This window comes from Heloderma suspectum, chromosome 5 (genome assembly GCF_057233095.1).
Source record: "Heloderma suspectum isolate Gila_16-S chromosome 5, 16-S_ref, whole genome shotgun sequence".
NCBI classification, from domain to species: Eukaryota; Metazoa; Chordata; class Lepidosauria; order Squamata; family Helodermatidae; genus Heloderma; species Heloderma suspectum.
This window is the reverse complement of record NC_139462.1, coordinates 154,611,545-154,638,798: the sequence shown is the minus strand read 5'-3', so window position 1 is coordinate 154,638,798 and position 27,254 is coordinate 154,611,545. Positions and strand designations below refer to the sequence as shown.

At 40.0% G+C, this 27,254-nt stretch overlaps 1 protein-coding gene across 6 annotated transcripts in view; it reads left to right on the top strand.

Annotated features, from left to right (window-relative positions):
• The window catches only part of SEPTIN7 (septin 7), an 82,586-nt gene extending 56,064 nt beyond the window's left edge, over positions 1–26,522 (top strand). For 3 of the 6 annotated variants that reach the window (XM_084857878.1, XM_084857877.1, XM_084857879.1), the window contains exons 7-14: positions 4,107–4,199; positions 6,525–6,621; positions 7,792–7,843; positions 9,293–9,418; positions 15,697–15,717; positions 19,399–19,534; positions 20,563–20,702; positions 25,519–26,522. In XM_084857878.1, coding sequence (XP_084714004.1) covers positions 4,107–4,199; positions 6,525–6,621; positions 7,792–7,843; positions 9,293–9,418; positions 15,697–15,717; positions 19,399–19,534; positions 20,563–20,702; positions 25,519–25,558 — 705 coding nt within the window. In that variant the 3' untranslated portion in view covers positions 25,559–26,522. The remainder of the gene's footprint in view (positions 1–4,106; positions 4,200–6,524; positions 6,622–7,791; positions 7,844–9,292; positions 9,419–15,696; positions 15,718–19,398; positions 19,535–20,562; positions 20,703–25,518) is intronic. The other 3 variants (XM_084857881.1, XM_084857880.1, XM_084857882.1) reach the window with 1 other exon arrangement.
• Positions 26,523–27,254: the final 732 nt, after the last annotated feature.

Below are 27,254 nucleotides of genomic sequence, written 5' to 3'. Positions count from 1 at the left end.
ACAATTTGGCCTATAACAAATTGGTGTCCTCTTTTGTCCCATCAGCCCTAGCCAGCGTAGTCAATGATGAGGAAAGATAGAAGTTGTATGCAAAAACATCTGGAGAGCCACAAATTGCCCACCTCTACTATATAGTGTGGAAATGGGGGAGGGTTCTGAAGAGTGGGGAGGGGAAAAGTTTTTTTTTGTTTTCTTTTCATTTTTCACATTCAGTGCAAACCTGGAAGTTTCACTTCCAGACAACACTGTGAATTATTTTAGTATTTCTTATGTCTATAGGCTCAATTGCCTTGAACATTACATATATCTGGGAAGCTCATAGATCCTTCTACTACCCCTGCTGGATCAAACCAAAGTCCCATCTGGTCTAGCATTCTGTTCCCACAGAGTTCAGCCAGATGGCTATGGGAAGCCCACAAGAAGGACATGGGTGCACTGGCACCCTCCCATTCATGTTCCTCAGCATCTGGTATTGAGAGGCATACTGCCTCTGATACTGGAGGTATTGTATAGCCATCATGACTAGTAACCGTTGATAGCCTTGTCCTCCATGAATTGGTCTAATCCCTGTTTGAAAGCCTTCCAAGTTGGCGGCCAGTTTTACATCTTGTGAAAGCAAATTTAGTAGTTTAATTATGTGCTCTGTGAAGAAATTCTTTCTCTTGTTTGTCTTGAGTCTCTCCAGCATTTAGGTTCAATCGACAATCCTGGGTTCTCTTATAACAATAATCATTCTGCAAGTCATGCACAATTTTACATGCTTCTATTACGCCCCTGCTACTCATCTTTTTTCTAAGCTAAAAAGCTTCCAACACAATACACTTTCCTAACAGGGGAGTTGCTCCAGCCCCTCTATCATTTTGGTTGCCCTTTTTCAGCTCAAATATCTTTTTTTGAGATGCAGTGACCAGAACTGTACACAATATTTCCAGGTGTCATCACACCATTGATTTGCATAAAGGCATTATGCTATTGGCATTTTATTTTTGATTCCTTTCGTAATGATCCTTAACATGAAATTTGCCTTTTTCACTGCAGCTACACACTGGGTCAACATTTTCATTGAGCTACCTGTCATGACCTCAAGATCTCTTTCCTAGTCACTCACACCAGCTCAGACTCCATCAGCATATATGTGAAGTTATAACTTTTGCCCCAAGGTGCTTATAGTTATAGTTGCTTACATTGAAGCTCATTTCCCATTTTACTGCCTATTTCCCCCAGTTTGGAGAGATCCTTTTAGAGCTCTTCATAATCTCTTTTTCTTTTAACCACCATAAATAATTTGGTGTTGTTGGCAAACTTGGCCACCTCACTGCCCTAACAGATCATTTATGAACAAGTTAGAGAGCATTGGTCTCAATACAGATCCCTGTGGGACCCCACTGTTTTTCTCCCTCCATTGTAGGAACTGTCCCTTTATTCCTACCTTCTGCTTTTTGTTCTATACCAATATATAGAACAACCTCTCCTGTTATCCCATGACTGCTAAGTTTGTTCATGAATCTTTGTGTAGGGACTTTGTCAAAAGCCTTTTGAAAGTCCAAGTAAACAACTTCTACCAGAATCACCTTTGTTCACATGCTTGTTGATGCTCTCAAAGAACTCTAAAAGGTTAATGAGACAGGAATTGCCATTGCAGATGCCATGTGGCTGTTCTTCAGCTGGACTTGTCCTTCTATATGCTTGAAAATATTACCTCTAATGTTTTCTACCAATTTACCGAGATTGCACATCGTTAACAAACCTTTAATTCCCGAATCTCCTTCGGACACTTAAAAATAAAGTGTTACATTAACCACTTTCCAGTTATCTGGTAGAGAGAACAATCAGGGTTATCTTACATATTTTTGTTAGATGATCAAAAATTTCATATTTGAGTTCTTTAAGAATTCTTGGATGGATACTATCTGGGTCCAGTGATTTGGTTTATTTTTTCAATTTGTTAATAAGATCTAGAACTTCATCTCTTGTCACTGTTATTTGTTTCATTTCCTCAGACTCATTTCCCAAAAATGTCACTTCAGGCATGTTTGTCTGTTCTACATCTTCTGCAGTAAAAACAGACACACAGAATTCATTCAGCTTCTTTGAAATCTCCTTAACCCCCTTTAGTGCTCCTTTAATTCCCTTGTCTTCCAGTGGTCCAACCGCCTCCTTACCTAGTTTCCTGCATCTGATGTATTTAAATAACTCTTTTATTATTTGTCTTAATGTTAACAGATATGCTCCGTAGAATCTTTTTTGTAATCCTTACTATCTGCTTGCATTTCCTTTGTGCAAGTTTGTGTTCTTTTTTGTTCTCATTTGGGCAAGATTTCCATATTCTGAAGAAAGCCTTCCTTTCTGTAATACAGGGGCTGGCAAAATGTCACCCACCATGTTTTGTCCCCTCCTCCCCTACAAAGGGTCACCATTGAATTGCTGCTGAATTTCAGTGGCTCAGCAAAAAAGCAGCATTTCCCCTTTAAAACAAGGCACACAGTGAGCATACACCTTGTTTTAATGGCACGCTGCGCTCTTCTGGGAGCAGCAGGGTGTGTGTGCAACCGCTAGAGGGTGGGGGGCAAAATTGGCCCCCAGGCACTCTGAAGTTATCCTGCTCTAATATCTTCCTTGACACTGCTTGTTAACCACACTGGTGAGCTCTTGAAGTTGGTGATATAACTCCTGACCTATGGTAGGCATTCTAGATGAGTTTCTACTATCATGACTTTGAGTATCCCCCAAATACGTTGGAGGGATTTGACCCTCTTGATTTTCCTTTTCATCTTTTTTTACCAGTCCCTCTTGTATCCTGTTTTGAAGTCAAATGTAAATGAGTTGGACTTTGTTGGCAACTTCCCACTTACATATAAATTAAATTTGCTAGCACTGTGGTCCTAGATAGAGGGAACAAGCAGGACTTGCGACAAAACGTATGAATGGAGATGTGAAGGCCAAGGGGGGAAAAACAGAAAAAAATGTAAAACGGACTCCTCCCCGAACACTTTTCATTTTTCCAACAGAAAAACTGGAAATTTGGGGCGTTTGCTAGGAAAACCCAATATGAATATTTTGCCTTTTGGAGTGAAAACACTTTTTAAGATATGGTTTCACTCAAAATATGTAATATGAAGATTTTATGTAAGACAATGAACAGCATGAGAGAGTAATAATTCCTGTGTATACTGTACATATAAACACACTCAAATCAAAGGTGCATTTTTGCACCCAGAGGAGGCATGGGCAACCTGTGGTGTTGTTATACTCCAGCTCCCATCATCCCTAACTATCAGCCATGCTGGCTGGTGCTGACAGGAGTTGTAGTCCTCATTGGGCTATTTTGGGGGTTCCCCCCTTACTATGTTTTTCTAAAGATTCCAGGATTATCCCAAGCCTGCTAAAACCTCACTGTTCTGCATGGATGGTGCTGTTTTGGGTACATCAGGATGGGCTAGCACACGAATTTTAGTTTTCTATATATTGCCATGTTCCCATAAGAGAGACAGATGAAAGAGATATCCTGCTTTTCTATTATTTATACTTAAAGGAGCTAAAAACTCCATAATGAAACAGACATCCAAAACAAACCACTACGGGGTATGGCTGCTGTCCTATTCATAGCTGCCTGAGAGTAAACTCGGCAGTGGTTTGCTTCTGACTGCACAGGTTCAACTTGTAAAACGTATTGAGTTTAACAAAAGATCTTCAGTGAGCTGAAATGCAAGCAATCTTGCAAAGAATTGTTATCATTTAAACTGCTAGCATCAAGCAGGAACCCCATCAAAGAAAAGCAGACATACCCAAGTTTCTGATTCATTATTTTTCTCATTCTCTGACTTCCTGTATGCTAATCTGTCACAAACAATAGCAAAAATTAGTGAGGAAATTTTACTGAGAAATGCAAGTTTGTCTGAAAAATGACAAATATGTAAGCTGTTTTTCAAAAACATCTTGTAAATCCCGAGTGGAAAAATTGTATCCATATTCTGGCATGGGATTGTGGTATTCAACTTCCAAGCCTCATTGGGGATTAATGTAATTTATGCATGAAAGCAGAAAGTACACACCCTGCTTCATAAGCATGTCCAATCATTGTTTCATTCTTTTTATTTTATTTTCAGATAATGAAAGAAATCCAAGAGCACAAAATTAAAATATATGAATTCCCAGAAACAGATGATGAAGAAGAAAATAAGCTGGTTAAAAAGATAAAGGTACAAAAAATGCCTTGAAGCAAAATATTCACAAATAGAACTTGCCCCTCACATAAAGCACACATTTTGTTTGCACAGAACTCTGTACAAATGGGCTTCCCATTCACTACAGTGAAGAGAGCTATTCCACAAAGGGAAGTACATGCAGAACTTTTCACAGTAGTGAAGCCACCAGGGAAACCCTTTTATACATAACCCACTAAAGCATATGCCAGAAGCTCCTCCATCCCAACAGTAAAAAGTTATGCAAGGGCAGCAGTATTGTTCATTGAAATGAATGATCTTTCCAGTCCTGTGAAGGTTTGAGGCCTACAGAGGCAAGGAAAAGGTCAGACCTAGAGGGGTCTTTTGTTGGGAGGGGTTATCCCTGAGAGGAGTAGTTTTATTTCCCTAGTTAAGTTTCTTTTTCATTTCTCCAGTTAAGTTTCATGTGTTCAGGTTTGAAGCAGTACTTTTGGTTTTGGGGGAGAAGGGTATAAAAAGAAAGTCAGAAAGACCATAGCAGTAAGAGCAGAGTCAAGGAGATCAGAGCCTGAAGAGAGAGGAAGAAGCAGCAGCCCGGAGAAATCTAAATACAGCTAGGGTAAAGGAACTTGCATTTTTGCAACCTTTATTTTCTCTTAATGCCTTTTGTATCACTCAGCTCTATTCTATAAATACCTTTAGTTGTAATTTGCTTGTTTTAATATTGTTGTGGTTAAACCCTGTGTCTAGAGTGTCAATCACCCCACGCCTGCAGCCTAAACCCCACATTATTGGAAAGGGGAAGGTAAAAGAAGGAAGGTGGGACTCTTAAGGAGGCAAGAGATCCTTAAGGAGTTGCTCAGGGGGTCCAGGTCATAAGCGGAATCCTGCCAAGTCCCTTATGTATCTGAAATATAAAAAGCGCGCACACAATATAGTATTTAACAACTTGGAGAATTAGAAGATATTTATTTTTTGGTCATGACCCCTGAAAAATGCAAATCCATTTTTCATATTTGCTTATTTCATGGGAATATTTCATAATGAGTGGTGTTTGAAGTACTTCATAGGATAAACATGTTTTTAAACATCAGATTTCCCTTCAACTTTATGGTGATAGCGGCCACATTTGGACATAAACTTTATGATGACGATAGAGGCCTCATTTGGATGTAACACTAAACCATAACTTAGCATTTCAAGAATAAGCACCAACAAGCCTTGGTTTTGTTCACTTCTTCCCGTTCCCCTGGCACAGCCATAACTATGGGCTTGGAAGCTTTTACTTTTATTTTAGATGTAATACAGCTTGCTGTGTTGTCCAAACCCAGACAAACTGGTTAATCTTAATGATGGCTAGTTGAAACAAGCCAAGATAAAGCTGTAGTTTATGAATCTGGCTTGTTTTCACTGACCACTGTTAAGATCATCCACAGTTGAGACATCACACTAAAACCGTGGTTAATCTAAAATGGAAATGGAAGCAGCCTTTTTCTTTATGTGAATGAGCAACATGTTACAACTTCAAATAAAAGTTGAGATAAAAGCATTGCTCATACCTGATTTCTAGTATCAAAGTGGTCACTGATGCATTAAATTAATTTTATTTCCGTATTAATTAAGTCTAAAAATGCTGTTGCATAGCTTCAATGAGATGTAATATTTTCAACCTACTGGCTCCTTTGCCATTCTGCTTCTATGAATTGGATTCTTTTAATACTTAAGATTTAAAATTTAAGTGCTGAAGAGAGCCTATTGCACCCCCTGGTGACTGATATATTGTCATATACAATGCAGACATGAAAATGTACGCATATCAAACTAGTTTTTTCAGAAGATTGTTAACCTCCCATTGTTTCTCTTCCTCATTCATTTGCCCGGCCTTGTTCTCCTTTCGTTCACTGGTTTTGAAGGGAGGTGTGTGTGTTTTTATCTAGGATAGTGGTGGTAAATTGTTTCAGTTCTTTGTTGGTGTAATACAGGGGAATTGTCTTATGGAGGTTAATCTAATGTGAAGAACTAGGAAAGCTAGTAATTACAAAAACACGTGACCATTGAGTCCAGGATCATGTGCTCCAACTGGCAAGAGCTCTGCAAGGTCTCAGTCAGAAATCTTTCCCAGCCCTGCTATCTGAATGCTTTTTAGGTACAGATTGCAAGGACTGAACCTGGGATGCTGTCCATGCAAAGCTTGTCTTCTGCCATTGAGTTATGACCCCGGGCATGTAACGTTTCAGAAATTCCTTCTCTTGTTTATATCCAACTTGGAAATTATGTGTATTCAGAAGAATTATATTATGTATTCTGATCAGCTTTGTCAGTACCTTATACAAGAAAAAAGTGTGTTCTTCTGTCTTGTAGGACCGTTTACCTCTTGCTGTAGTAGGTAGCAATACTATCATTGAAGTCAATGGCAAGAGAGTTAGAGGAAGACAATATCCTTGGGGTGTTGCAGAAGGTAAGTTCATAGAAAGTTAGTGTAATATTTGCATAATTGGGCAAGACGCTTGTACTTTTAAGTTACATCTTTTAAATGCCTTGCTCCGAAGCATTATTACTCTGTAAATGATAACTGAGGGAGCCAGGCTCATGTGAGAGTGAAGGAGGAAGAGGCAGTACAGAACATTTCCTCCTCTACCTCAACCCAAGTGTAGCTTGGGACTGGAAAGGGGACATCTCATTTTAATGGGAAGGAAGGTGCAGCCAGTTTGAAGTAACAAGGTAGGGTCAGCAGTGGGAAATCATCCCTGTCTCTATGATGGACAGGAGATGGGTAGAAGAACCACTCTTCACCACATCTCCTGAACAAATTCATCACTGAGGCTATTGCTGTTGTAGCAAGTGGTGCAAGAAATGTGGTCAGGCCAACTTTTAAGCTTGTACAATGGAGTAGCGGTAGCAGAGGAAAGAACTGGAAGATTCCATCCCCGCCCTTTCATCTTACTTGACAAGCCAGTAACTAGTACAATATAATGATTATTACAAGCAAACTTAAATAAAATTTCAAAATTTACAAGGTTGCATTCCATCTGTTGATTAAAATTACTATGTTGATTCCATACAGTAAGAAACAGTAGATGGAGGACATATTAGCTGAGTTCAGATGTTTAGTGTTACCAGAATGAACTTTCCCAGTTTTGACTCATGCCCTCCCCCCTCCCCTCTTGTCCCTGTTTGCGCAGATTTTAATGTAGCTGGGTTTAGGCATAAATGTGTCCACTCCATCCTCCAGAAAAAAATCAAAATGGAGAAAAAAAATTTAAGAGTGGCTGGAACCCTGGACAAAGTACTCTTATGCTGCAATGTTTTGTTGCAGGGCTTCACTTGTTTGACTTATATTCTTTTTTTCCATTTGCATACTCAAGGCAGCTAATATCACTTTTGTTGCAATATTTTTATTGTAATAGTTTTGTATATTTTTATTTTAACATAAAGATACATATAATGACATCTTAATAGTCCAACATAAAAATGATAGCTAGATTTACCTCACCTTCTGGTACTTTTCTTCAAAGTTAGTAGTGGTGATGCTAAGCAGAGAGCTGGCTTCCATGTCTTTTGCCCAGCCCACCTGCTGCTACAACATGTCTGTTTCCTGTATAAAAATGCAACATTTTTTCTCCTGCAGTGGAAAACGGTGAACACTGTGACTTCACAATTCTAAGGAACATGTTGATAAGGTAAGCAAATAATGTGCAGCATTGATTTTGGAAATAAACTTTGGGAAATAGATTTTTTGCTAAATGAGATGGAGGAAAACTTAATTACCATAAAGTCTGTTGCAGTTCTATATATTAGAGATATTCTTTTTACTTCACAATAGGATATTAAATTAAAATATTTACAGAATCCTTTGCTTTTATTGCATACTTCTTTCACTATCACAAAGTCCAAATGGCCTATCTAGCTGTTGTAACAAGTTGTCTACATTTGATTTTATATCTTTAAAACCTCTGGACCACATTGGAAGACTAGAGCTAGCTATCTGCTTGTAAGCCTGTTGAATATGGCAAAACTATCTCATTCATTTTGGGGATATATTAGAACAGAAACCCTTGGTTAAATGATAAAACTGTGTCCGAAAAGAAGTGTGTTTGGGTGTACTTAGGGAGCAATCCTGTGGCTGCTAGACAGCGGCTAGACAGCCATAGGCTATCATGTTATCCAGGAACCGACCTCAGAGCCCGCGCTCCGAGGTCGGTTCCCGGAGAACCGACCTCCCCACATTTCCCTGCTACCTCGGAGGCAACGCAGAACAGCCTGTTCTCTGTGCTCGCAAGAGGAGCGCGGAACAGCCAAAGAGGGGCGTGGCTGAGGGCGTTCCAGAGCGGGGAGGGCGGAAATGTGTCGTACAGCAGCCTCCTTCCCTGCTTCCGTCCTCCCCCAGCTAGACAGCCACAACCGGCTGTCTAGCCAAAAAGGCAGGGCAGGAGAAGCATGGAGGGAACGATCCCCTCTGTGCTTCTCCTGCCCTGCTTTGGATAGGTGGTCGCCTCCGAGTTCAGAGGCGGCCGCCTATCTAGATAGGATTGTGCCTTAGTGGCCCTTTCATTGTGCATAATTGTTGGAGTTCTTTTTTCAGTTGAAGTGATTGATTTTAGGTTATGTTAATATTTTTCCATGTAAGTCATTGACTGGTTAGATTTTCTTACCACACAATGCAAACAACGGGAAACTTATTCTCAAATGCCTGGGAGTTGTAAAAGTCAGCAGTTAATATCTCTGGATGTTTGGGAATTTGAATTTGATATATCTACTGATGGGATGTGGAGGCCTAGAATTTTGACATCAAGGCCTGAGGCAAACAAACCATAGCCTTAAACCCTGATCCGAAGTATATAAATTGAAATAAACTTGATATTAAGAGGCAAGATCCACAGATCTGCATCTTAAGTGCATCTACAGAATATCACTGTTTCTTGCCCTTGGGGTATACCTGTGTAGAATTTTCCAAATATGAAATCATTTACATATCTTTCTGTAAGCACAGTAAATCACTGTTCAAAAACAAATACTTACATTTCAAAACCCTATATCAAGGTTTTTAGTTATTAAAATTTAATATTGCATTTATCTGATGCTATTTAAGACATGCAAGTTGCTGACAAGTTGTCCCTTTTCTTAAATAGAACTCACATGCAAGACCTGAAGGACGTCACTAATAATGTCCATTATGAAAACTACAGAAGCAGAAAACTTGCAGCTGTTACCTACAACGGAGTTGACAACAACAAAAACAAAGGGCAGTTAACAAAGTAAGTGGTAGCTTAGGTGGCACTATGGCTTTTCTCAGAAGTTTATGGGAAATTGGTTTTGGTTTATATATTCTGCCATTGAGTCAGATCTTTTGGACTTCAATTCACATCAGCCCCAGCCAGCATGGCCAATGGTCAGAAATGCTGGGAGTTGTAATCCAAAACATCAGGAGGGCACCAGGTTGGGGAAGACTATTCTATATGGTGCAGTCCTGTGCATATCTACTCAGAAGTAAGTCCTATTGAGTTCAGTGGGATTTACTCCAATATACGTATGTATAGGATTGCAGTCCTAATCTTTTGATCCTTAATTTTTGATCCATTGCTATGATCTTCTTTTTTAACACATTACATATAACAAAGCTGTAGATGAACTGCTTGAATACCAGTTGAAATTTGGTGAACTTTAGCTATATTCATATCGCTTCTATGTACAGTGATGTGAACTTATTTTAATGATCTACATCAGCTTTTAAAAACTTAATTGTTTTTGGTGTGTGTGTCTGTGTGTGTGTGGTGCTTTGAAATGCAGTGGGGAGAATGGAAGTTGCTTATCAAATTGTCATCCCATCCTCTTTCCACTTTGGAAAGAGAGGCAACAGTGCAGCATTTCAGCTAAATTGGGTTTTCATACAATATTGCACACACCCAAGATGTAGCTACTTGGGTTCACAGATTTTAGACTTATAGAGTATGTTACTAGAGGAATGTGTTTATCTGATCTATCCAGAAAAATACCTATTTTAATAATTGCTACATTTTTATCCTGACATCTGTGTTAGACACACACATAGGCAGAGCTGTGAATCTACCAAGTAAGACTTGCATAATATTTACTACTCTGACTGGCCTGCTGGTGTAAGAGACAGGTGGTACATAGTTATCTGCAATATACCAGGTCAGACTGTTTCTCCATCTAGCCCAGTCTTTGCTCTGACTAGCATCATCTCTCCAAAATCTCGGGCAGAGGTCTTTCCTATCACCTGCTTCCTGATCCTTGATGCCAAGGATAGATCCTGGGACTTCCTGCATGCGAAGCGTGTGCTCTACCACTGAGCTATGATCATCAGCAGAACAGAGCTGCCTCATTGGACCAGCAGTTACTGACCAGTATGCCATGACCTCTTAACACTGTCCAGAGCAGAACCAGTGGCTGTTGAGTCAAGAAGATAGTGCTGTATATACACACTGAGGTACTGCTGCTGGCCTATCCCAGCCTGGAAGATCAAGATGTTGAATTGTGTGGGGTGTTCTTGCTGAGAGTTGTAGGCCTCCTCCCTCAGTATGCATTACAAGATATGGTAACATCCTGAACATTGGCTATGGCAAGAGCCCAGCCTTAGTTTGAGCTAAGGGCCTTGGTTTTTTGAGCAACACATTTGTGGAAAAAATTGCTCACATTTGGTCTGATTTGGATGCCTCTGTTAAGGCAGAGTGTAAAAATGGGGTGTCCTATAACACCTTGGAACCATTTCAGGTGACTTCGTTTCTCATGTTCTTGAGAAATGAGAGGAATTGCATCTTCATTAATCCATGCCATGCTTCATACTTTACCAGCAGTGGCCCTCAGGCAATGGTGGAATAGCAAACTTCCCTCCCTTCACCAGATACTTCAAAGAATATGTGATGTGGAGGCTCTTCAAGGATGTCCATTTGTACAATGACACTTTCACACAGTTTATCACCCGCAAAGGTTGGGGGAGGAGAACCACACAAGTGAGACCTCTGCGTGATTGGGCATTGGTTCTGGGAGCCCAGTTCACACATTCTTTGAAGTGTGTGGTAGAAGGGAGGGGTGCCTGCCCGCTCATCAGAAAGGCAATGGTTTACAAGTATCATTGTGACTTATTAGCAAAGCCCCCATTTGTCCTTGCTGCCATGTCCTGCCCCCCAGACCTTGGGTGTATTCAGAGTACTCTGGGGGGATTGGCAGAGAGGAAAGAAGGAGGATTTCTCTCATTTGAGTTGGAGTATAGAGAAGGCAGAGTGTTGTGTAGTAGTTTGGAGAAGGAAAAAAATCCCTGCTTCTACTTCCGCTTTCTGAACTGCAAAACAAAGGGAGACTGTAGCGAGTCCTTGCCAGAGAGTATTGGGCACTTATCCCTGACGTATTGGCAACTGGAATTGTGGGCATCTGCTTAAGGGCCACCTGTGGTAATGTATGAACTGGGACACTGACACCAGTAAGGTGAGAGCAATATCAGTATCTAAAAGCAGATGCACCTTTCAGAAAATGGTCATGTTCAATCTTTTTGGAAGGTGATTTTAGATAAAAGTAAAAAGTTCTTCATAGAGAATTTTAATAGTCCATATAGTATCAGTCTCGCCTGGACGACATGGAGTTTTTAGATCACTTCCAGCCTAGCTTCTAGCCTTATGTTGTGGCTGTGGCAGTTTTTTTCACCTGGTGGAGAGTTTATATTTAGACCAACCTTCGCCAACCTGGTGCCTGCTGGATGTGTTGGACTGCAACTCCCATCATTCCCAGCCAGCACAGCCATTGCAGTCCAACTAGGGATGGGTAAACGAGCAATGTTTGAGATTGTTAGGATTCTCGAATCATCATCTTGCAGCTCGTCTCATACCTGATTCCCATTTGCATTTCAGATCGCTGTTCGCTCTGTGCGAAAGGGAAAATTGCACAAATCGAGCTGTGATTGAACATGAAATTTGCACAGATTTCTCCAGATTTCCTAATTTGTACAGCTTTCTTCCATAGAGTAAAGCAGGGCTGATTCTGTCTATGTGTGAAAGTTGCATACATCAAGAATGCTGTGCAAATTGAACTGGGGAAGTTGTGCAGCCCGTAGTCGTGTTCAGGGCTTTGAACAGAGCATGCTCGCATGTTTTGTGAGCAAAAACAAAATTCTCATGCATCCCTTAGTCCAATTCTCATACATCCCAGAGTCCAACACAAGTGGTGGAGGGCACCAGTTGGGGATGACTGGTCTAGACAGTGATGGAAATATTTGTTGTTGATTTCATTAGATCTCTCACTGATTCTCCATATCACTGAGGACCTACAATATTGGGTATAATCACGTAGTACTGCGATTAATTGATTTCATATATTTCAGTGCTATCCACATGGTTCCATCTTGTTCCAAAAGCTATTCAATATCTGTTTAGAATTGATATGTACTTGTTGCCTCAACTGGAAATTAATATTTATCTACTCTTGTACGTATCAGCATACCCTATGGTTAAGCTTCCTGACAGGCAGAGGGAATTTACATTGAATTACATGATGCAGAAGAAGAGTACAAATAGAACAAAATCAAAAGCTAGGTCTTAATGTGCTATATATTGTGCTCGGGGTATACAGAAAGTATTAATGGACTCTATTCTGTTGGGAATAATTGAATCTTTATTTATAGAGGAGCTAGAGTACTTGTTGCATATATTAATTTTTGTAAGGTATATATTGGTACATAACAGCCTTGTTAATAAGCCCCCAAAAGTTACTAGCCTACAATTATTATTTTTTAATTTGGATGGAAGAAGCACTCCATCTCTACTTTCTCAGCCCATCTTACAAATAAAAAGCAGGCTGTTGTTGTTGTTGTTTTAAATACAGCTTAGAAGCACTGCAGACCGGTGGAGGAGGCAGGGAGCAATCCACACCACCTCCATCAGCTCACTCAATCCCAATACGCTGAAGCCCTGGCTTACTGCGACACCCAAACTGACCCTAAGTGTCATAGTCCTGCAGCCTTGCAAATTCACATTTTACTAGTTCCACAAAATTTCCATTCAGCATAATTAAACTTAACCAAAAAAGTAGGTACTCCTTTGTGTATATGAGAGATAATTTCTTTTCCAGGTAAAATTGTTTGCCTTTTAGAAACACAAAGAGGTACACAACAGAGTGGTGGTTTGACTCTTGATGGCAATAGCAGTAACTATAAAATTCACCAGATGTAAACAGGTGAATAAAAATGAGTCTGTTCTGCAGCCAAGTGTATCTTAAGTGTTCTGGTAGGCTTCTCATCAACTACTAAAAATCCCAAGCGAGTTTTGCCATAGTTTTTAGTTATTCTATTGGAGAAAAAGCAGTTCTCTTACAATTCGTGGCCTTTCAGGTTGTCCAACTTGCAGCGTGGGGATCTTTCCTTTATAAAAGGCAGACTGCCTCCATACAAATAAAATTTGGCCTGCTTTATTCAAACATTGTGGATGAGGCACTGCACACTTTTCCACATTTCTGGCACAAGCTTATATCTTAGTTTGGGATACATAAGTCAGCTTTTACGTAAATATTAAAATTATGAATGTGAGTTTGCTTTAGGAAATAGATTATTAGCTAATACATAGAGCATGCTTTGTAGGGTTCAGGATTACTGAAAGCTGAAGTAACCTTTTACTTAATTCAAACATCCTTTAGCAGACCCTTTCTGCTGAGTTCAAGAGACAACAATATTCTTGTCCAAGAAGTCTGCACCAGCAGTACTTTCTGCTGACCAGCATCTTCACATTTACCTTGAGGATGTAGCTGAAGAGTTTCCAACTAGTTAAAACTAATTTTAGGGGAGTGGTCCTATATTATGTTGCCTTACCCCAATATACCTGTGATCAGTATATTAATAATTTGGTTCTTCACAACAATGTATTCTGGAATAACAACTAATCTCTCTAGCAAACAGTGTCCTCCACTAAGGCAGACTTTTGATTTGCAAAGTCAACAGACCTTGTGTCTTTGACAAAATCCACATTTGGCATCCTGTAACCCTTTTCTGACAAGTGAACTAAAACTTCGGACTTTAAGTTAGACTCGGGGGAAGCCAGATCAGGAGATCATGGGCATCAAGTATGAATATATGGCAAAAGGGAATGAATCCAGATCAATACTCCTACATCTATTTTGGGTTTAGCTCTGGTCTTTGAGTATTTTCAGCATTTGTTATTTCTTAGTAAAGGGATATCAAAGGCTGATGGGGTATTAAAAATGTTGGGCAGAATAATTATGTGATCCTGCTAAGATTACCACTGTTGTACCTGTGCTTCCAGTGATGCAATCTAATCAGGATCCTACACTCAGCAACTCAGCATATGTAAACTGCTTCAGGATTTTAAAAATGGGAAGTATATAAATATTCTTAAATAAAGTTCAGCAAAATATGTACCAACTGTACAGGTCCTCCCTTACTTAGTGTTTTCACCAAGACAACTTGATAGCAACTGTGTAGGGAGCATCAAATAGGATTCTCAGCCTCTCATAAGCACTTTGCTAGTGCTAGCAAACTGTTATGGTTGTTTCTTGTGTTTAAGACCTGGAGGATGTGTTCTTGTGCATGCTGTGGAGAATGGGAGCTGTCTTCTAAGGTAAAATGTTGGGGGAAGGAGATTTTTCATAGCTCTGTACAAGACTTAAAGCTCACACAATTGAGGTGTGGAGAGCTGCACATGTCAGGTCAGAGTTGTTGTAAGCCTTCCTGAGCCTATGGAATATGGTGCAACATGCTTCAAAATATGCGCTTGTGCTGCTAGGCATTGTTCAGTAAGTGGTTCGGCTTATGCGCACTGAGTAGAATTTGTTGGAACAGGCATTTGGAGAAGAAAACTGAGTCTATGAAGGTGCGCGGTGTAAAAAATGGGGCCTAGTTTAGATGGCTTCCAACTTGTTCAGTTTGTACCAGTTCTTGTGAAAGTCTAAAATGTTTTCCTTTTTTAGTTCAGAAACTTTCAGAGGAGTTGTAGGACTTTAAAGGCATTTATGAAATAGTTTGAATGGTTTTATAAAGCTGAAAGAACATGTAAAATACAGGGAAAAAAACTAATAGTTGCCATGTTATCTGAACTTAATTATAGTTAGTATTTTTTTCAGAAAAGCCTCTTGAGACTCTGCTGGCCAGTTAAATGGGACTTCTGCAGTATCAGTTACTTCACTTTGAACATGCACACTAGTAGGATAGGTTTAGAGACAGTTGTGAATTGGTGTTTGTTTTGAGAAGTTATGTGAATGTCACTAAAATATTTAAATTCCCATTTAAAAAGCATGCATTACTCATTGCATACCAATACAGGTAAATAGTTCTTGAAAGCTTTGCACACCAGGTCTGCATTAATTGTGTGGAGCACTTGACTAACAGAATATTGAAAACCGAAATTCACCTAGCTTTAACTAACTATCTGTCACTTCACAGTGGACATTTTGCTTCTAGGGAGCATACAAACCAAAGTAGCTTCAAATCCATAATAAATTTGCGTTTTTAATTATTGCTTTTTATTTTTGTGGTTTTATTTAAGCACGCTAAGCTTCTGTATTTTTTGTTTTTTAGATTTGACACAGTTGAAGGCATGTAAGTGGTCATTTAAATTTTTCAAAAACCATAAGACAAAAGGCTTAAAACAAACAAGGCTTTTAATGTTGAGTGTAATTTTTTAAACTTTATTTTCACCTCTTGCATTTGTTTTGCTTTAATGTTTTTATTCAAAAACTTCCCTAACAAAGTTAAATATTTTTAGTGACAAATTCTGAGAGTACTTTTATTCACAAAAAGAGTAGAAGGTCAGTTCGGCTGTTATCAGATATGAAATCCACTGCTTGCAGCTTTTTAGTACTTAAAAGTACATTGCGTACAAAATGCTCCTCAAGAACTTGTCAAATTCATTTCTTGCCTTTAAAGTTGTAGATGATTTCCAGAGCATTTGAATGTACTGGAATGATCAAGTTGTTGTGCTGGTGAAAGGCATATGTATAGGTATCATATAAATGGCTTGCAGAGGCTCATCTTTCATTCTGATCTGATGTTGTGTTCCATAGAGAATAGTTAACCTGGCATGAGCATCAGCTGGGAATGCACCCCCATCCCCTCACCATGGGGAGGAAGTAGTTATGTGAACTGGGTGGTACTGCATTTTATTTGGACACTGTGTCTACCTGACCACCTGCCTTTAAATCTCCTTCTGGGTCTGGGAGATACCACATTCGTGTATGGTACAACCCAGTTCATTTGTAATTTTCTTCTGCAGCATCTAAGAGCCAGATACCCTCACTAGGTTGAGAGTTCTCTCCAGAACGTAACACTCAAACAGACCTTTTATGTTTGTTGAATGCAACTAGCTTTAGTAAACATTCCAGAATTGATATATTATTTTAAGTATTAGGTTCTGCAATACTTGTTCCTTCAGTATGAAAGGAAAGCCCTATTTTGAAAAAATCTGAGCAGTTCTCATATTTGAATTGGTCAGATTCTGCATATTTACATGCACTGGAAACACCCTAGATTCAGTGTGTGGGTTTAAAAAAAACAGCATTCATTTAGAGAAATATATAAGCATTCAAATTTACAATAACATTCTGCTTATTAAAACACTTGCCAGGTTCTAGTGATGGTAATAGCTGTACTGACAATAGTGCATGGAAGGTGCTTCTTTCTTTATTACAGTGAAGGTAACATAGTCCCATTGAAATTAAACTACAGTAGAAATTGCCTGTCTCTCCATATGCACACAATCTTTGCAATAATTTTAATTAGCACTTCAATTCTTGCCTTTAGTCATTAGATAAAAGCACAAAATCTTTCAAATAAACTTGGGTTTGGCTTAACTACTATTATTACATCAGAACCTCAGACATATGAACTCACAGAGGCTGCTTCCAGGAAATAATCACTTACTTCAATGTTCTCTTGACTTCTTTACTCACCTGTGCCTCCTGTTTAGCTTCCCAGTACCGCTCTTTTGAAACCCCTAAACTCAGTCTGCCATTGCTTCCTCCATCCTCTGTAAACTACTTTGAATTCACTTGCTGCTTCTTTCTAGCTCACTCACGAAGATTCCTTGTGCGGTGATCCATGCTGACCAGATGAAGAACTTTACTTATTCTCAGTGGAGTGGCTTTTCTGTGAGCCATTACAAAATTGTTCTACATCTTCTAGAAGACTATCTCTACAAATGTATTTTGGCAGGGAGTGGAGAATCTGTTTCTTAGCAATCAAGTTGCTAAGAGGAATTGCTGAGAAACTGATGCTTCCTACTAACTCATCCACTGCAACCAAGACTGCTGTCTCAGTGTGCTTGAGGAAATATTACAGGCACCTTTTGGCCACTGCCTAGGATGTTGTAAGTGATGAGGGATAAATTCCTTTCCACATGCCTGGGTCTTTTTAAAAATAGTTAATTGGGATCATACTGCCCAAGGTTCTACTGTAATTACATTTTTAAAGAAAAATATTTAAGAAATGTCAGTGTCTGTTTAACGTAATTCTAGGTGGTAGAGTAAATGTTGGATTTGGTTGGTTGCTACTTCACTTACATTTTATTTTTTCATATTTTGTGTCACATGAATGTCCAGACAAGTGATGATAAATATATGTCTTAGTGCACTCATATTATTGGGCACATTCCCTGTTTTCTCCTTCTCAGATAATATAGATGTAGCATGTTCAGATTGTAACCTAAAGTAGATTCTGGTATTTGAACGTGTGTGTGGTATGGATTCAGTAGCTAAAGAAAGAAATTAAATACATGTGACTGAATATAATGGGTCAGTTAAATACCACAGCTTTGTCCATTTAACCATACAATTAGAACTTTTGGCAGAGTCCTAGAGGCCTGTGTGCACTTCTGCACATGCATGCACACATACAGTTTGTAGGTTCTCTTCCCCTTCCCCTTTTAGCCGCAGCTACCCCTTAAGCCTAATCCTAGTGCAGCTGCCATAGCATTTCAAGGAGGTGATTGAAAACTCTTTGTAAATATTTCATGGTGTAATTCATTTTCTTAGGGATCTGTAGCCAAACAATTGGCTTGTTAGTTCAAACCAATAAGAAATTCAGTTGCCCCCATTGGTACTGCCCACTTCTTCTTTGTCCTCATTGCACCCTTGGGGTTTATTTATTTATGTATTTATTTATTACATTTATATCCCACCTTTTTTCCTCTTTGAGGAACCCAAGGTGGCGTACATAATCCTCCTCCTGTCAGAATGCATAATTCCCCTGCAAGAGTCTAGGCATTGGATCTAACAATACAGTGCCCTCTTTGCTACCTGAACCACATTCCCCAGCCTTCTCTTCTTGCCCACATCCTTTCTGCCACTGTCAATCCTTCTTTCCAGTTTTACCCAGTCTGCCTACTTTTCCTTCAGATCCCTCTTTCTCAGTCTTGCCTTGCCTAGCCTACTTTGTAGCTTTCCTTTCATTCTCCTTTCCTCTGGTCTCTTGGTTTCCATATGCCGCAGAACAAGCCCTTAGACTGTCACTGTGATATTTTGATCCCAGCCAAATGACAGCATTCCAGTCCCTCACAGAATCTGGATTGCAACTGCTTTGTTCCTTTAGCTATGGACTATTCCAAGCCATTGCACCACCCAAATCTATTAATGTCAGAGACTTCAACACCACAAGCAAATTACAATATGTTGTTGTTGTTGTTGTTGTTCAGTCGTTAAGTCGTGTCCGACTCTTCGTGACCCCATGGACTATAGCACGCCAGGCCTTCCTGTCCTCCACTCTCCCCCGGAGTGTGCTCAAGTTCATAAATTATAATATAGATCTCAATAAAAACGTGTGGCTCAATAAAATTGTAGTAGCAGAAATCTAGGCTATCTAGTCCCAAACTACACTCACTGAGAAAGAATGTTCTATATAAAACTGTGATGGGCAGCCTTGGACAATAATTTATCATGAGCTAACCCATCAAATGTGCAACCAGACACATCTGTGGTATTAAAAGCTCACTACCTCCCCAATTCACAATGTGTCCTTCCCTGGAAATTGTACCACTGTAAGTGGAACACAGACCCCCGTCACATGGTTTCATCCTCTTTGTAAACTAGATGTTCACATTAGTTTCCTGTGTACAAGACAATGAGGAAGCATTTGATCACCATCATTAGTTAAGCACCTGTTAACTTGGGTTACTTCACTGTCAGGACGTTGCTTGCTTCCATTTGGTGTATGTCTGTTGACTTTCAACCGATCACATATTTGCAAAAGAAAACTGAATAACCAACCGTCTGCTTTTGTTTATGGCAGGAGCCCCCTGGCACAAATGGAAGAAGAACGAAGGGAGCATGTGGCAAAGATGAAGAAAATGGAGATGGAAATGGAGCAAGTCTTTGAAATGAAGGTCAAAGAAAAGGTTCAGAAACTGAAGGACTCTGAAGCTGAGGTACATATACCTGTGACAGAGAGCTTATACTGTATACCACCATCTGGATAAAGCAAATATTAGAAATCCTTGTACTACAGAACAGTATTCACTTAGCACTCTGAACATGCCCCTCAAAAGATATAGCTCTAAGTGGATTCCCAGAGGAATCATTTGAGTATACATGTGGATGATCAATACATCCCTATCCCTTTGTGCCCATCAACTGTTGGCACACATCATTCCGAGTGACTTTTCACATTGTGGATTTCCTGGTCATGATTTTAACCTTAAGGCAAGTACTTCCAAAAATGCATGTGTATAGTCTTCTGCTCTTTCTAGTACCTCTCTTGTAGTGTGATCATTAAGATAATTTTTGTAGAGATGGTTTTTATACTGCTTATATAAGTAGTACATTGATCTTCTTGAAATTATCAATCATAATGTGGTACTCTTCTTGCAAACTGATAAAACTGATAAAATTAGACTGAGTTCATTAATATTTACAATCAAGCTAATAAATAAGATGTTACAGTCCAACCTATCCCAATGGCTCAAGACATGTATACCAATTGTACATGAAACATGAGACACAGATGACTGCAAATAGCATTTTTTCCTATCCAGCTCAAAAGATTACTTTTTTCCCCACAAAACAATGAGGCAGTCTCCACACTCAGTGCTTGAGTGTGGATTGTTGTTGAACTGTGGTTGTTTGTTGAACTATGGGTTGGTATGTTGTCTGAACCCAGGGCATTTTCCTCAGGGTGGCTTGTTAACAGCCCTGAACAACCCAACAAAAAACCATGGGTTCTCAAGGTGGCTTGCTTGAGGAAAAATAAGCCACACTGCATAGTTAACAAGCAGTGTATACTCTTGCCTCAGATACAAGAGTAAGCAGGTTTCTCTTGTAATACACAGCCTATGTAGGGGTACTGCAAGGATGTAGGAAATGCAGTAATGACATTATTTTGAATAAATTATTGGCAAAATGGTGCATCCTTCAGCACAGGTGAGTAGTTTGCCGTGTTTGCATTCTTATTTCTTAGCTCCAGCGGCGTCATGAGCAAATGAAAAAGAACTTGGAGGCCCAACACAAAGAACTGGAGGAAAAACGCCGCCAGTTTGAGGATGAAAAGGCAAACTGGGAAACTCAGCAACGGATTTTGGAACAACAGAATTCTTCGAGGTAATTGGAGGTCTTACCACAGTTCTTTCTGATAGCGTTATGATCTTGAACCATACAGATTTGACCCATCACATGGAATGATGCTCTGGCCCCATATGTACATGCAAGGGCAGCACATCCGAATTAGGAATACAATATTACATAGTCACTTGTTGGATTTTATCTGTGCAGTTTTTGCAATTACTGTTTTGTATGCATTTAGCATATACCTTTATCAGAATCTAAGCAAGCCACATAAATGAAGTGTCTGTGGAAGTTAAGAACTACGTGCCTATCTGGGCTGAGTTATGAACCTTCTACCTCTTTTTTACCAGAATATCTGGCTATCTTATGTCTGAAGACCTCAGTATTAAAGTTTGGGCAATGATACATGCTTAGACAAGGAGATTTGACTTTACTGGAAATCTTAATTCTAGATCTTAAAATACTAGACCTTAGCAAAACTTAGGAATTACATGCAGGTGCGGAAAAAAGCGTTCACATTCTCTGGAACGTCTGACTAAAATGTAATTACTAAATATGTGAGCTTCTCCCTGCCTGTTTGGATAAAATGGTGCATCATGGGGGCTGATTACCTTGCCATGAGAAATGAGCTGTTTTCTGTATTCAGTTAGCCTGGAAAATTCCCATTATATAGAATTATAGAATAGTAGGGTTGGAAGGTGCCTACAAGGCCATCAAGTCCAACCCCCTGCTCAATGCAGGAATCCAACTCAGAGCATCCCTGACAGATGGCTGCCCAGCCTCGTCTTGAATGCCTCCAGTGTGGGAGAGCCCACCACCTCCCTAGGAAATGGGTTCCATTGTCGTATTGCTCTAACAGCCAGGAAGTTTTTCCTGATGTTCAGCCGGAATCTGGCTTCCTGTAACTTGAGCCCATTATTCCGTGTCCTGCAGTCTGGGATGATTGAGAAGAGATGCTGGCCTTCCTCTCTGTGCCAACCTTTCAAGTACTTGAAGAGTGCTATCATATCTCCCTCAGTCTTCTCTTCTCAAGGCTAAACATGCCCAGTTCTTTCAGTCTCTCTTCATAGGGCTTTGTTTCCAATCCCCTGATCATCTTTGTTGCCCTCCTCTGAACCCTCTCCAGTTTGTCTGCATCCTTCTTAAAGTGTGGTGCCCAGAACTGGACACAGTACTCCAGATGAGACCTAAGCAGTGCTGAGTAGAGGGGAACTAGTACTTCCCGGGATTTGGAAGCTATGCTTCTATTAATGCAGCCCAAAATAGCATTTGCCTTTTTTGCAGCCACATCACATTATTGGCTCATATTCAGCTTGTGATCGACAACAATTCCAAGATCCTTCTCGCTTGTAGTGTGGTTGAGCCACGTATCCCCCATCTTGTAACTGTGCATTTGGTTTCTTTTTCCTAGGTGCAGAGCTTGGCATTTATCCCTATTAAATGTCATTCTGTTTTCTGCCCAGCACTCCAGTCTATCCAGATCACTTTGACTTTTGTTTCTGTCTTCCAAAGCATTAGCTATCCCGCCCAATTTTGTGTCATCTGCAAATTTGATCAGCATTCCCTGCAGGTCCTCCTCCAAGTCATTAATAAAAATGTTGAAGAGCACTGGGCCCAGGACTGAGCCCTGCGGTACCCCGCTCGTTACCTCTCCCCAGTTTGAGAAGATCCCATTGATAAGCACTCTTTGAGTCCGATTCTGTAGCCAACTGTGGATCCACCAGATTGTTGTTTCATCTAGCCCAGTTTGAGCTAGTTTGCTCATCAGGATATCATGGGGCACTTTGCCGAAAGCTTTGCTGAAGTCGAGGTATATGATGTCTACAGCATTCCCACAGTCCACAAAGGAGGTGACTTGATCAAAAAATGAGATCAGATTCATCTGGCAGGATTTGTTCTTGAAAAATCCATGTTGGCTTGGAGTAATCACTACTTATCATTGTTCCGAGTTTATTAAAATCAGCTTTCCTAAAATCCAGGGTACGTGTTTATCTACACTTGGCTTTTGCTTCTCTTAGAACCAAGAACTCAAGTATAACATGGACGTTTTCCACCAGAGTTCCCGTAACTGCTACTTTATCCACTAAGTCATCTCTGTTGGTTAGGATCAAGTCAAGGATAGCCAATCCTCTAGTTCCTTCCTCTACTTTCTGTAGGAGGAAGTTATCCGCCACACAAGTCAGGAATTTTCTGGAGGGGCCATGTTTTGCAGAATTTGTCTCCCAACAAATATCAGGGAAATTGAAGTCCCCCATTACTACTACATCATGCTTCCTTGAAACATTGGCTATTTGCTTTTCAAAAGTGTCATCCTCGTCTTCTCCTTAATTGGGTGGCCGGTAGTAGACTCCACCCACCAGGTTCCTTTTATTCTTTGCTCCATTTATTTTGATCCAGATGCTCTCGATGGGGCTACCAAGCTCATCCTCCTGTATTTCTGTGCAGAGATATGTATTTTTCACATACAGTGCAACCCCACCTCCCTTTCTGTTCCTCCTGTTCTTTTTGAACAAGTTATATCCTTCAATTGCTGTATTCCAGTCATGAGAGTCATCCCACCAAGTCTCAGTTACACCTACCAAGTCATAATTTCCCTCTTGTATTAAGAGTTCAAGTTCGTTCTGTTTGTTTCCCATACTCTGGGCATTAGTATATAGACATCGAAGACCATGTGCTTCATAGTCTGGTTTTCTTCCTACATGTTTCTGAAGACTATTATTGGGCGCTATTAGAGCTGTTCTCTTCGTTGTGGTGCATAAGCCTTTGTCCATTGTTACCCCCAACTTTACATCTCCCTTCCCCGTAGGATTCAATTTAAAGCCCTCCTGATGAAGTTCTTCATGCTGTGACCAAACACATTCTTCCCATCCTTTATGAGGTGCAACCCATCCCTTGCCAACAGCCCATCTTCCAGGAAGTATAGCCTGTGGTCCCAGAATCCAAATCTCTCGCTCTGGCACCACCTTCGTAGTCAGTCATTCACCCGGAGTATTTTTCGTTCCCTTTCTATCCCTCTTCTGACTACTGGAAGGATGGATGAGAAGACTATCTGGGCCCCAAAGTTCTTGAGTTTCCTTCCCAAAGCTTCAAAGTCTGACGTGATTTCTTTGTAGCTCCGCTTGGCAGTTTCATTTGTTTCCACATGGATGAGAAGAAAGGGATACCTGTCAGTGGGCTTTATGAGTGCAGGCAACCTTTCAGTCATGTCTCTAATCTGTCCTCCTGGGAGACAACATACCTGGTGAGTCCACAGGTCTTCACGACATACTTGGGTTTTGATCCCACGCAGCAAGGAGACTCCCACCACTACTACTACTCTTCTCTTCTTCTTGTTGTAGGCCTGGGTTTCATCGCCTCTGCGTGACTGGCCTTCAGCCTCTTGCTCACTCTCATGCAGGTTTCCCTGTAACTCTTCCTCTGCAGACTGTCCTCCAGTCTCATCCTCAAGTACCTGGAATCGGTTCCACAGCTCCACTGCATCCACTGGCGCAGAGTGGCGTCTAGTTCTTCTTCTCCTAACTGTCACCCTTTTCCAAGGAGTATCCTCTACTGCATTTTTCCTCACCTCAGCATTTCTCACTTCTGCCTCAGCTTGCTGTTGCTCTTCAAGCTTCTGGTCTTCCCTTTGCTGCTGTAGTTCCACCCTTCTGTCCAAGAACTCTTCGTGTTCTCTTATTCCCCAGAGGGTCAACAGTTGCCGCTCCAGTACTCTTACTTTTTCTTCCAGCAGCGTGATCAACTTGCACTTGTTGCAGGTGTAGGCCATGTTGTTCTCAGGCAAGAAAACAAGCATTGCACATACCTGGCAGGTCACCACCACTGGAGAGTCTTGTTCTTCCATAGCCTCTTATCCCTTTTTGTGTCTAGCTTTATGATTATTCTAGACTAGCCTGTGCCTGCTCCTCTACTCACTAGAAGTTAAAAGCAGAGTCCCACTGGTATGGAAGTATGTGTTACAAGAAAAATAATTTTAAAAAATGTTAGGGGCCTCCCCCTTGACCTCCCCTGCCGAACTCCCCTGGCCAACTCCTGTTTGCTCCGCCTGTTCACTCGCTCTGGGAGCTTGCTCTCTGGGAGCTTGCTTGCATCTGTAGTCTCTGGACCAGCTTTCTCTGCTCTGCTGGGAGGCGGGAAACAGACTGAAGCTTCCTGCCCACAGCTGCTGGGAGTACTCAGGCCACACACCCCAATTCAGTTGGAGCTCTCAGGAGCACCTGGTGAGCTCACAGCTACTCAGAAGAATAAAAGACAGCCTCCTGGGCTTCCTGCAGCCCACTTACCTCTTAGCCTCTGTCTGCTTTGTCTCTTCTACCACTGCAACTCCCCTGGCCAATTCCTTTTTGCTCCCCCTGGTCACTCGCTCTGGTCGCTCGCTCTCTGGGAGCCTGTTTGCTTCTGTAGTTCGTGGACCAGCTGGAGCAGCTTCCTCTGCTTTGCTCTGCTCTGCTCAGAAATTTAGCTGCAAAGTCTATTTATACTTTGCAGCTAAATTTCTCATATTTAGATTTGAGAGTTGGGAGAGAAGTCTCTTTAACTGTTGGTCTTTCTGTCTTGTCCCAAACCAACAGCACAATCCTATGCGTGCTTACTTGGAAATGGAGAATTTTGACTCAGCTAGTTCAGTGGGCTTAGGCACATTGGATTTGCAACCCAAGACAGCATATATGATAATCGGAAAGAAAAATACTAAAATCCATTACTGTGATACCTTTATTAGGCCAAATCAAAGAACACAAAATACTGTACAAGCTTGTGAAGAGTGTAATAGTGTACAGTATTGTGCTGTGCCTAAACAAGTAAAGATCACATCTAAATGTATCAGAATGATTCTTGTTTGTATTTTTTTTTACAGAACTTTGGAAAAGAACAAGAAGAAAGGGAAGATATTTTAAATGTACTTACTGACCACCAGTTATGTATTAGTTGCCAATATTCCAGCCTGGACATCAGTGTGTGTTGGATCTGTTTGACCGGTCTTGCACCAGTTGTATCCATATCTATGGATTTAACAGCATGACAAATTTTTTTGTTAATTTTGATGGCACTTGAGATGCCTTGAATTGTTTAGGGTGTTGTATACTTAGGAAAACAAAACAGCTCTAAGTACCCTTTTTTAAAAACAAAAGTAATTTTAATGCTAAATAACATTTTACTGTTGTACAATCATGTTCTGGTGGTTTGATTTGTTTACAGGATATTCCAGTATACGAGGACTTGGGAAGGTTTTCCACAAGGATACATTGCCATAATATAATACAAACTATACTTCTATTATAAAAAATTCCATTCAATGCAGCATATATAATAATGTAATTTAGTCTAACACAGTTGACCCTATTTTTGACACTTCCATTGTTTAAAAATACACATGGAAAGACAAACGTATAGGCTTATGGGGCACCTAAAAGCTTTTTATAACAACCCTTTTTTGTTTTGGATTCTTTAAATATATGCTATTCTCATTTAGTAACTACTTTAGCCAGAAAAAAATTCATTACTGCTTCATTTTTGTAATAACATATAATTTAGATATTTTTCCTTATATTGGCCCTGCTAAATAGAATGTAGTTTCTTTCATACGGTAGGAACCAGTGAATAAAACTTTTCCTTTAACTCCCTTTTTACATTTTATGATAAGTAGCAGGAAAATGCATTTATAGGTCATTTCTAGGAATAAATGTGGCGTTAACTACCAACCTGTTTCTACCTGTGTGCAGTCTGTCTTCTAGAAATGAGAATCATGGCCTCTTGAGAAAAGACACCATTTTCCATTTAGCTGTATTCATATACTGCATTTCTGTATTTTTGTTTGTATTGTAAAAAGTCACATAATAAACAATGTTGTGATGTAACATACTCAAGTCTGGATTCTCTTATCCTTGGATAAAACCATTTGTGGCATTTCCTCTTTTTTTAGTGCTTTTAATTTTAAGAATTGGTAACTTTTTATAATTGTTCATACCCCTGAGCTAAGCTTTACATTTCTAAAGCATGGGCTTTTTCAAAATACTAACAAACATTTAACAAAGTGGGACTTTACTTTGCACAACTGTGAATCAGTATAGTCCTACAAATATTCAGCATCTCAATTTGCCACTGACTAATAGCAAGGTATTTGGCTTGATGCTTGAGCAATTGGAGGGGGGTGGGGAGGAAATGCAGGCATACATGTTTTTTTTCATGCCACATCAGTTTCATACACATTGTCCGATCTAGCATGACATCCATTGGAACTTCATAAGTGAACCAAGCCAAAATTGGAGCAAGAAATTTGTTCTTAAAAATTACTTCAGTTGAAACTATTAGGATGTAGCTGTAGCAACACATCAGAAGTGATTGTTCTCAAAATAGTTCTTATAAAGAGGAAGGTCCCTAAATTATCTTTGAAGGTTGTTAATAGTTAGTTGGTACCTTGAAAGCTACAATTTTAAAATAGAGAAGACTTGTAATAAAATGATACACATTGTTTTTAACGCTATTTTTACCCAATATTTTATATACTATTAATGTTAAAATTGCATTAATTTAAATTAGCATTTCATGCAACCGGTTGTTAGATCTCAATCTGTTATGGCATTTTTCCCTACA